Below are 12018 nucleotides of genomic sequence, written 5' to 3'. Positions count from 1 at the left end.
CTTCGTTGACTTCTGTAAAAAGAAAACAGAGAAAAGGGACAATTTTCAAATATTACAATAATTCAAGGGACAACACTCTGTACGACAAGTCTTAACCGATGCAAGGGAGATAATTCTGAATGTCAACGTTTCATTTATTCAAAATTTAGCGTAAAACCTAATGAAAGTCTGACAAATATTCTCTCTTAATACAGAATTTTAAATAACCTTTCCTTATGTACGTTTATTTACGTTCATGTGGTACGTGTGTTCATACTACATACAAATCACGTTCACAGATAAATACGTTCGTTTTTTCTTTTACTCTTTTACTTGTTTCAGTAATTTAACAGCGGCCTTGCTGGAGCACCACCTTTAGTCGAATAAATGGACCCCAGGACTTATTCTTTGTAAGCCTTGTACTTATTCTATCGGTCTCTTTTTGCCGAACCGCTAAGTTACGGGAACTTAAACGCACTACCATCGGTTGTCAAGTGATGTTGGGGGGACAAATAAGACATACAAGCATATACACACACATACATATATATATATACATACATATATATATATATATATATATATATATTATATATATATATATAATATATATATATATATATATATATATATATATACGACGGGCTCCTTTCAGTTTCCGTCCACCAAATCCACTCACAAGACTCTGGTCGGCCCGAGGCTATAGTAAAAGACACTTACCCAAGGTGCCACGCAGTGGGACTGCACCCCGGAACCATGTGGTTGGGAAGCAAGCTTCTTACCACACAGTCACTCTGCTAAACACAGAGGGAACAAACAAGGACAGACAAACGGATTAAGTCGATTATATCGACCCCGAAAGGACGAAAGGCAAAGTCGACCTCGGCGGAATTTGAACTTAGAATGTAGCGGCAGACGAAATACGGCTAAGCACTTCACCCGGCGTGCTAACGTTTCTGCCAGCTCGCTGCTTTAAAAGTATTGTTTATAGCCACATGAATATGACTCCGATGTTACTACTGTTTTAACCCCCAGGAAAAGCCTCGTCTAGCTGGTTATCGATACAATCCGCACCCGGTATATATTGCAAGCAGGGGAGCGAACCCCTACCTTCTTCCAGTAGACGACGGGACCATCAGACCGAACGGTTTCAGGCTATTTCCTCCCATTTTCAGTGGTGAACACCCAGCTGCTAGAGACCGCAGGATTTCGCCCCAGCTCGCGATATATAGAAAACTAAGCGACAATCAATCACTGACCTTGCAACAAACAATGGACGATCTAAATGTCCAGAAAACGAAATGTGAAAATAAACGAAGACATGGAATCACATTATGTTGAGCTTATCAAAGACAGGATGCGCATTAATGTAAAGGAAATGTTATAATTTAACAGCAACCAACACATTGGCCCTTTCTGATTTGCTCTGAGATCCGAACTACACATGATCTCTTTTAGGGCGTTAGATCTTCTTAACATCTGAGTAAAGATGACAAAACACAAAGAACTCTGACTTAATCTAGATGGATAGACTTTAATGAGACTTTGATTTAATTATTGTTTTTCATGAAATTTTGTACATATTCTATATTTTATTTATCAAATGATTGACTAATCTTATCCTCCTGCTTTTATAAAACATTTTCTCCTAGATGTACAGTGATCCTATTGTTTTTAACGTTTATTGTATCTTCGTATCCTTGTAGCAAATAAATCATTAGTATTATTCGACGTGTCTCAGATTTGGTCGTATTCCTTGTAGAATTTATGCGAGTGGAGAGTTACTCCCTGTAACTTTAGGAGATGCTTAATACTTTTGCTTCCTTTTCCGCAGATCTTGCGCTTGCTCTCTAACTGAGTTTTATCAATCCTAGTCTTCAAGTTCGTTCTTAAGGCTTGTTTCTGAGCGGTTATAATCAGTGATTCAGTTTCTATTTTCAGGTTTCTATCTACTATCATCCTCAGTTTGCTGTATGAATTACCAATGTTATTTCTGAAATAAAGAAAGGAGACTATATTTTCACACTTTCCAATGACTCACTTCTGCATTTTATTCCTCTTTCTGTAGTCTTATTGCTTAAAAAAAGAAAAATAAACCTTTTTATCATCTCAGTAACCCTAAGTCTCTTTAGGCCACCAAAAGCCAACAGTGTGGCACATTATCGTAGGCTTTCTTGTTGTCTATCCAACCAACCATTTATTTCTTATTTGTTCATCGCTTACTATCATGCAATCGATATACAACAGATCAACAGTACTCCTCGACTTCGTTCTGCATCCCTTTTACTCCTCTCCTAATAGATTTTCCTCTTCCTGGATAGTATATCATTCATTCATACATTCATTCATGTTATTGATGTTGTTGTTGTTGTTGTTGTTGTTGTTGTTGTTGTTCTTCTTCTTCTTCTTCTTCTTCTTCTTCTTCTTCTTCTTCTTCTTCTTCTTCTTCTTCTTACTATTATCATTAGTCAAGAACTGACTATCAGATAACGTGAGTATAAACAAATGTATTGAAACAAATTCGGAAATCAATCACAGTTTAATTATCTAGAACTTCTAGATATACGATGTCTTGAGTGTTTCCTTTAATTAGTGTATAAATGAAAAGATTTTGGGGACTTCCAACTCGCGAACATTCTATATAATTGCCCATGAGAGAAGCAAAGTGAAGTCCAACAACCTTCAGAGACTGTCCTTGAGATTTGTTTATTGGCATAGCGAAACTTAGTTTCACTGGGAACTGGAACCGTTTAAATTCAAAGGGGAGGTCATATGGGATTAACAGGATCCGTGGAATGAAGACATCCTCACTCTTATAGTTCCCGGTTATAACTGTTATCTCTAGGACATGGGATCGCATAGCTTTCATCATTACTCTGGTGCAATTGCACAGACGAGGTGAATCCAGATTCCTGGGTGACATGATTGGGGCCCCTTTTTTAAGTGTTAAGTGGTGAGGTAGTATCCCAGATAACTGTAGAGAGTTCAAGAATTCAGTTGGAGAAACTACAGCCTGGTCCTGATCAGTGACAGTGTCGAGGGATTTGAAAGACTGTTCTTATCCAGACAACAGCTGCAAGAGATCCCAATTAATTTTGTTGACGGGAACATTACGTGGAGCTAAGATGACTCGCTCACAGAGCCGTTGACTGTTGCTAAAGTTTTGTGCAATGTTTGGGAGCACATGATATAATGATGTATACATACGTGTGTGTGTGTGTGTGTGTGTGTTGTGTGTGTGTGTGTGTGTGTGTAAATAGCTATTTAGGGCGCCAAAGACAGCAAGTTCAAACACAGGAAACTGAGAAACCAATTTTCATAAAAATAAATTATATTGCTCGGGCTTTTGTCGGCCCGAGGCTATAGTAGAAGACACTTGCCCAAGGTGCCACGCAGTGGGACTGAACCCGGATCCATGTGGTCGGTAAGCAAGCTACTTACCACACAGCCACTCCTGCGCCTTATTTGCCAAAGTATTGTTTGAAGAACCACAAAGTAAAGAATGTACAATGGTTGGCATAGAAAACTAGAATTGTTGGTGCCTCTCGGTAACTTATATCTCTTTATTTTCTTTAAAAGCTATAAAAAAGTAGCCAGAACAAAGGCGCTACGAGTATATTTTCCTGTGTAGCCCTGAATTATCACGTTCTGATCCACATATACATACATGTACAATATGAAATCACTCACACACAAACACACGCACGTGCTCTCGCACACACACACACACACACACACACACACACACACACACACACACACATATATATACATACACACACAGCTATACATTTACACACGTGCACGTACACTAACATATGTGAATGCGAATTTGGACACTCCTAGTTATAAAATGAATTTTGGACAATCCTTGAGATCATTATCAAATTTATCCACTTTCCGGTGAATGTGATTCTCAGAATATTGTGTATATGTTTGTATGGTATTTCCCCAACCAACGAGGCACTTGACTACACTTACAAACATAAACATATATACATTTACTCAAATGCGGAAATTAGTCCAACAGAAGATCGTCGGAGGGACGAAGTAACGGCTATTGCGGAGTTCATTGAGGCAAACATATCTTGAGTATCACCCAACGCTGATTTCTTCATTTCATTATCGGACGCACAAATAATGGCTTTGCAACCTGTTGCTCTCTGTCTTATCTTGACCCACGCTGTGCTGTTGGATAATTCTCAAGGTAAATGCCATCGCTAATCCATGTTGTAGTTGTTGTTTCCTAGCTCCTGTATATGTTATATGTATATGTATATGTTTCGTAGCTACTGTATATGTTTCCTAACTACTGTATATATGTTTGTCCTCCTTTTCGGTGCCATTAACACTAACACGTTAACTGCCACAATTACCACCAGCGTTTGATTGCTAACTTCACACAACTGCCATATTCCCCACCGGTTGTTTACTTACATAATTTGAGAAAATATTTTAGTCTGTATCTTTGACATGGTTTCGAGAATAGTTAAATAACATGAGTGCTAAATATTAAAGTTTAATTATGAAATATTGTAAAAATTCTTAAAAATTACATTTCTGTGCAATTAAGCAATATGCTATGTAGCCGGAAGCAATTTTTTCCCACGAGAGTTCCGGACCCCAGTTAAGAACTCGTTTGCATACAGCCAATCAGACCTCAACTATCAAACTTGTGCCCACCTAGTCATGAGAATACTCTGGTTAAATTATGTGGAAAATGTGCGTTATAGCAAAATCTAACAGTTTTAAACGGGTTAATAGGGGTGACAAATGTGAAATTTAGTGTATAAAGTGAATGAAGTGCTGCTCGTAGACGCTGCTCATGGATGAAGTGTTGCCAGTTTGCGTAATTTACTAGAAAATGTAAATGAGTGTAGGTTCCTAATTTTTTGACTGATTTTGTACATTCCTAACATAAAATGTTGGTGTTGATCTGGAAACATCGTAATCAGGAGTGGTTGTGTGGTAAGTAGCTTGCTTACCAACCACATGGTTCCGGGTTCAGTCTTACTGCGTGGCACCTTGGGCAAGTGTCTTCTACTATAGCCTCGAGCCGACCAAAGCCTTGTGAGTGGATTTAGTAGGCGGAAACTGAAAGAAGCCCGTTCTATATATATATATATATATATATATATGTGTGTGTGTGTGTGTGTGTGTGTGTGTGTCTGTGTTTGTCCCCCAACATCGCTTGACAACCGATGCTGGTGTGTTTACGTCCCCGTCACTTAGCGGTTCGGCAAGAGAGACCGATAGAATAAGTACTAGGCTTACAAAGAATAAGTTCTGTTGTCGATTTGCTCGACTAAAGGCGGTGCTCCAGCATGGCCGCAGTCAAATGACTGAAACAAGTAAAAGAATATGGTGTTGTGTCGTACTGCGGGTACCTGCAGTATCACTAATCTCAGTCTGAGCATAGATACCTAGTGTTAGCTCCATTCAGAGATGGTGCTCAATTAATCTATGAGGATGGAGGTGGGGGTGGAATGTGGAACTTATGTAAGACCTGCTATGCTGTACTCACAGATTGCATTACACAATTCTATGCCTGACTGGCTGTACTATAGTACACAGTATGTGGATTTTCAAGGTGAGCTCTGATTGGTTGTATGCAATTAAAAAATTTCGCTAGCCAGAAATACTCGACGTCATCGGTAAGGTTCAGTAACAGGCCGTGGTGGTTAACGTGTTAATTTTATTGGCATTGCTATACTAATATCGTGGAGGCGCAATGACCCGGAGGATCGCGGTTTCGATTCTCAGACCGGGCGTTGTGTGTGTTTATTGAGCGAAAATACCTAAAAGCTCCACGAGGCTCCGGCAGGGGGTGGTGACGACTCCTGTTGTGCTCTTTCGCCACAACTTTCTCTCACTCTCTCTTCCTGTTTCTTGAGTAACGCTGCGATGGGTTGGCGTCCCGTCAAGCTGGGGAGAACACATACGCCACAGAAACCAGGAAACCGGGCCCATGAGCCTGGCTAGGCTTGAAAAGGGCGACGTTTATCGTATACTAATATCTTTTGTGAATCTTGAGTATGAGTCACTAATTATTAGTACTATTTTTGACTCTGAACCTTGTGGTAAGTGTTGGAGGTTAAGTGTTCAGCTTCTGATAAACTGAAACCAAAACACAGTTTCAAATCTTTATTGGAAGCATTTAGCTTACATTACTAACATCCTTGAAAATCTCCAAAGTACATCCCCCAAATATACAGATTTTATGGCTAGTCCAAGAAACTGATGTTAATGTTATTATTAATCTACATATTGTGAGGGCGCGTGGCTTAGTGGTCAGGGCATTCGGCTCATGATCGTAAGGTCATGAGTTCAATTCCCGGCGACACATTGTGTCCCTGAGCAAAACACTTCATTTCACATTGCTCCAGTCCACTCAGCTGGCAAAAATGAGTAGTACCTGTATTTCAAAGAGCCAGCCTTGTCACACTCTGTGTCACGCTGAATCTCCATGAGAACTACGTTAAGGGCAAATGTGACTGTGGAGTGCTCAGCCAGTTGCTCGTTAATTTCTCGAGCAAGCTGTTGATCGTATCAGCTGAGACCCTCGTCGTCGTAACCGACGGAATGCTCCTTATTACTATATAACAGTGAGCTAGCAGAACAGTTAGAGCGTCGGAAAGAGAAGGTGCTTAGCGGTATTCCTTCTGGTTCTTTACATTCTGAGTTCAAATCCAGAATCGTTAAAAGTATATCAATTTGGGTGGCGGTTTAGCGGAGTTGTTAGAGGGTGGAGCAAGATATCATGCAGTATCCATTCCAGCTCTATGCGTTCTGATAGCAACGTTTACGGCGACATTGGTGCCTGCTCTATCAGCTCAAGTTGGCCGCCTTTTCATTGGATAAATATCAATGGTGAGAAAAGGAGAGATTTGCATGCTTTCGTAACCGACAGCCGTCCTCCAAAATAACACAAAGACAAAAAACCCCAAAAGACAGACACCACCGAGGCCTGCACTTATATTTTTTATGTTTTCTTTTACATGTTTCAGTCATTAGACAGCGGCCATGCTGGAGCACCGCTTAGAAGAATTTCTAATCAAAGGAATCGACTCCGGTACCTATTTGCTGTTAAGCTTGGTACTTACAGGAACGTAAACAAAGCAACACCTGTTGTCAAGTGATGGCCCGTGGGGTGGGGTGGGACAAACACACACACATACACACACACATACACACACGTATCTATCTATCTATCTATCTATCTATCTATCTATCTATCTATCTATCTATCTATACATGTGTTTATATATATATATATACATATGATAGGATTGTTTCAGTCTTCGTTTGTTAAATCCACTCACAAGGTTTTGGCTGGCCCGAAGCTGCAGTAGAAGACACGTGGGACTGAACCTGGAACCATGCAGTTGGGAAGCAAGTTTCTTACCACACAGCCACGCCTGCGCCTAGTATGTGAAAATACATAGTCAACACTGACCCAACATCTTCGCATGGAAGTCCTCATTAGACTGTAAAGATGTCTGCTACAAATCTGTTTCACTTGTCAGTATTTTAAGAGTTTCCGTTTTATTTGCAGTAACAAGCGATTGCTGATCCCGAATATGCTTGTATTTCATGAAAGCATTTATTTCAAACACAATACTATATGCTTTAACTTCCTCGTTATATTAAGGCGGCGAGTTGGCAGAAACGTTAACACGCCGGGTGAAAATGCTTAGCGATATTTCGTCTGTCTTTTCGTTCTGGGTCCAAATTCCGTCGAGGTCGACTTTGCCTTTCATCCTTTCGGGGTCGATAAATTAAGTACCACTTACGCACTGGGGTCGATGTAATCGACTTAATTCCTTTGTCTGTCCTTGTTTGTCCCCTCTATGTTTAGCTCCTTGTGGGCAGTAAAGAAATAAGAAACGTTAGCAAGCCGGGCGAAATGCTTAGCGATATTTCGTCTGTCTTTACGTTCTGGGTCTAAATTCCGCCAAGGTCGACTTTGCCTTTCATCCTTTCGAAGTTGATAAATTAAGTACCGGTTGTGTACTGGGGTCGATCTAATTGGCTGGCCCTCTCCCCGCAAATTTCGGGCCTTGTTCCTAGAGTAGAAACGAATTTTCTTTTTATATAACTTTTTTAGTTTGAGCAGGGTTAGATAAAATTGCGCCGAATGTCTAATACATTATATAACAAACTTTTTCCTTTATTTTTAATTCACAATTAAAAATTATTTAAATGTATCAAATGGCATTATTTTGCTTCTAGGAATAAATCTTTCAAAAAGAATGCTGGTATCTATTTGCTATTGAGATATCTGTACACACACACACACACACACACACAGATGCATGCATACATATACGCGCACACACGTACACGCACGAACACACACTCGCACACACAAATATACATTTATAGCCACTCTTTTTCCAGAGGACATGGCCCTCGGTAAAGGTTTCGAAGTATGACTTCAAATGACTTGAGCTATACTTATTTGTGTATGTGTGTGTCTATAAGTGTGTGCGCGCGTGCGTGTTTATTTTTTTCTCAATGGTATGTCGTCAATTGGAGAATTCCTGAATCTTCTCGTTTGGAAATGGCGGAAATATTTTCAAAAACTTAAATATTTATTTCGCATGTTATTTGATACGCCCTTATTCGCCTTTGTTGTCCATGCCACAAGGGTGGCTGCGTGGTAAGAAACCAGACGGTTTCGGGTTCAGTCTCACTGCCTGGCACCTTGGGTAAGTGTCTCGTACTATAACCTCGGGTCAACGAAAGTCTTGTGAGTGGATTTGGTAGACGGACGCTGGAAGAAGCCCTTCGTATATGTAGGTCTGTGTGTGTGTGTGTGTGTGTGTGTGTGTGTGTGCATGTGCGCGCGTGCATGTCTTTGCGTCTGTGTTTGTCTCCTGCCATCGTGTGACAACCGGTGTTGGTTTGTTTACGTTCACGAAATGTAGCGGCTCGGCAAAAGGGACCGACAGAATAAATTCCAGGCTAAAATTCTAAGGCGGTACCCCAGTATGGCCGCAGTCGGATCTTTTCCTTTTGAACGGCAGACAATTTCTAGTTAACTAAACACTTTAAAACTTCGTATACTGGTAGAATGTGTCAAAATAAAACATTTTTTTCTCTTGGCTTTCTTGAGAAAATTGTAATTTGTTTGTTTAAAGTAGTTTAATTTTTCGAATTTTAACCAATCCTATGCTCTCTTTTGAGCTAAAATCATTTGCTGCGTCTAAAACTGAGACAACATCCTGTAACTAACCCTAAACCTCCCCCCTAACCCTAATTTTTTTTCTTAATTGTTAAATTAATTTAATAGTTACGTGTGTAAAAAAACGCTAAAGCAATGGAATTAAATTAATTTAACAATTAAGAAAAAAATAGGGTTAGTGGGGAGGTTTAGGGTTAGTTACAGGATGTTGTCTTAGTTTTAGACGCAGCAAATGATTTTAGTTGAATGGAGGTAATCGATTTAAAATTGCCGAAATGCTCGGATTTTCAGACGAAATATCTTACAAACTATAGAATTTTCTCAATAAAACCAAGAGAAAATTATGTTTTATAAACACTTTCCACCAGTATACGAAGTTTAAAAGTGTTTAGTTAACTAGAAATTGTGTTGACATCTGCCGTTCAAAAGGAAAAGATCCCCGCAGTCTACTACTGGTCACATGAAGTTACTTGCCTTAGCTTCCTTTCATTTCATATTCATGTGCGTATGCGTTGTGTGAGCGCGCGTGTGTGTGTGTGGTTGTGTGTGTTGTCAAAAGAAATTGTATTGTCAAAGGTGATGCTGTTTCTCTTCATGTCGGTCATTCAATCCAAAGGATTGTCACCTCGGATATTTAAAGAAGTCCTTGAGTGTTTTAGTTATAATTCACCATGATCATGTCGGAAGCGGGGATCAAACTGATGAACATCTTTCGAAATTGTCCTATATCGGTTCCCGTTTATACCTGTAGTTGTACGAACATCAAACACGGGAGTGTTGTTTACAAAATAGAAGAGAGGGGCGGCAAAAAGACCCACTTCAAAAAAAGACTTGTTATCTTCAAGTACGGATACATGATGATACAATTGTCTTTATCTTCCATGTAACAGACATTTTCTTTTTCCCGTGAGAAAATTTTTTTTATTATTTCTGGATGCAGTAAAATGTTTTGAGTTAAACAGCAGTAACAATAACAATAACAACAACAATTTCTACTAGAAATAATCCTTTCTAATGTTGGCACAGAGCCAGCAATTTTGAGGTGGGGGTGGGGGATGGGAGTCGATTACATCGACTCTTTTACTTAAAGAGGAAAAGCAAAATCGACCTCGGTGGAATTTAAACTTAGAACGTAAAGCCGGAAGAAAGGCCGCGAAGTATTTTGTCCGGCATGCTAACAATTCTGCCAGCTTGCCGCTTCAATAATAATAATTATTTATTTCAAATTTTTGCTTCAAGGGCAGCTTGGGATGATTAGTGTTCAACTGGTACTCATTTTATCGAACGGGAAAGGATGAAAGGCTAAGTCGACCTCAGCGGAATTTGAACTCAGAACGTAGCGACGGACGGAATACCTTAATAATAATAATAATAATAATAATGATAATAATAATAATAATAATGATGATGATGATAAAATACCCTGATGCAGTACACTTCCCTCTCCACCCTCACTTTCCTTTTCAAGTGGAACTTGAAGAATTTGATGAGTGTTTGGCCAAAGAGGGAAGTGTCTGACTTTAGTCCTTTCAAACGAGTCCATCATACAACCTATTTCTTTATTACCCACAAGGGGCTAAACACAGAGGGGACAAACAAGGACAGGCATAGGTATTAAGTCGATTACATCGACCCCAGTGCGTAACTGGTACTTAATTTATCGACCCCGAAAGGATGAAAGGCAAAGTCGACCTCGGCGGAATTTGAACTCACAACGTAACGCAGACGAAATACCGCTACGCATTTCGCCCGGCGTGCTAACGTTTCTGCCAGCTCTCCACCATACAACCGCTTTCGCTACAGCCACCAGACATATAAAAATTGCCTGAAAGTTTGTGGGAGGATGTAACTTCAAAAGTCAACAATGCTAGGGTGCGTGCAGAACGGCTTCTTTCCCTGCGTGCGTACTGGGCAGGCCCAGCTGACAGCACTTCCATTTCTGTTGAGTTTACCTCGAACCAGCAATGCCTCTCTCCCACCTTCTTTAGTACTACCAGGTCAGGGATTTCTGGAAGTTACCCATTGTCCCCGTTCGAAAGTCCCCCGAAACCGACCTCTCGGTTGATTTTCATCGATGCTCGGATTTTGCTCGTGAACGCTGTCCCTTTTTTCTGTTATTAATCCTCTTTAGATTATCAACGTGAAACTTCCACCGACTGCATCGCCTGACTGAAAGACGGCTGTGAGTGCTTGACGATATTCCAGATGTTAAATTCCCTGTCTCGGTCTAAGTCTGTGAAACTGATGAGCTGTTGAAAAACGCGTATGTGAAACACTTATGAGTCCACACTTATGAGTCCACACGTATGAGTCCACACTTATTTACTGTCAAGGAGTTGCCGGAGATGCCACAGTCTCAGCACATGCCTGTAAATGATAAGCCACGGTATGCCAAGTCCACCGCGCAAATGTCGGTGCAGATTTAATTTCCATGATAGGTTTGGTTGACAGCTGAATTCGTTCCACACATGATAACAGTTGTTCTACATAAACCCAGACATTAAACAAATGCGTGCTGAGTGAAGAATCACCCTGGGTGCAGTTTGGACAGGTTCTGCTGGTGGTGGCTGCAGCGCGATCATTTTCTGTAGAGTTTATCCAGGACAAGAAATTATGCCCTTGTTGCACGGCCAGAATAAGGAATTTTGGAAATTGTCTATAATGTCCGTTCTGACTGAAAGTCAGAAGAGTCTACGAAAGCTGTCCTGGTCAAAATCGTCACTCAGATCCTTCACTAACTCACTATATAATGCGAGGAACTTCACCCTGAACATAGTCCAGTTGGAAGAGAGCAATGGGCGCCTGGCAACGTTTCAAATGCCATAGGTTAAACCTTGTTCTGCTCTGGATTC

The 12018-nt window shown here is 40.4% G+C and overlaps 1 protein-coding gene across 1 annotated transcript in view; it reads left to right on the top strand.

The window, feature by feature from the left end:
• The first annotated feature begins 3917 nt into the window (after positions 1-3917).
• Positions 3918-12018, top strand: part of LOC115212938 — a 16606-nt gene continuing 8505 nt past the window's right edge. The window contains exon 1 of the mRNA XM_029781784.2: positions 3918-4186. Coding sequence (XP_029637644.1) covers positions 4120-4186 — 67 coding nt within the window. The 5' untranslated portion in view covers positions 3918-4119. The remainder of the gene's footprint in view (positions 4187-12018) is intronic.

The sequence above is a fragment of the Octopus sinensis genome, linkage group LG6, assembly GCF_006345805.1.
Source record: "Octopus sinensis linkage group LG6, ASM634580v1, whole genome shotgun sequence".
NCBI classification, from domain to species: Eukaryota; Metazoa; Mollusca; class Cephalopoda; order Octopoda; family Octopodidae; genus Octopus; species Octopus sinensis.
The sequence above is the reverse complement of the archived record's forward strand: the minus strand, read 5'-3'. Positions and strand labels throughout refer to the sequence as shown.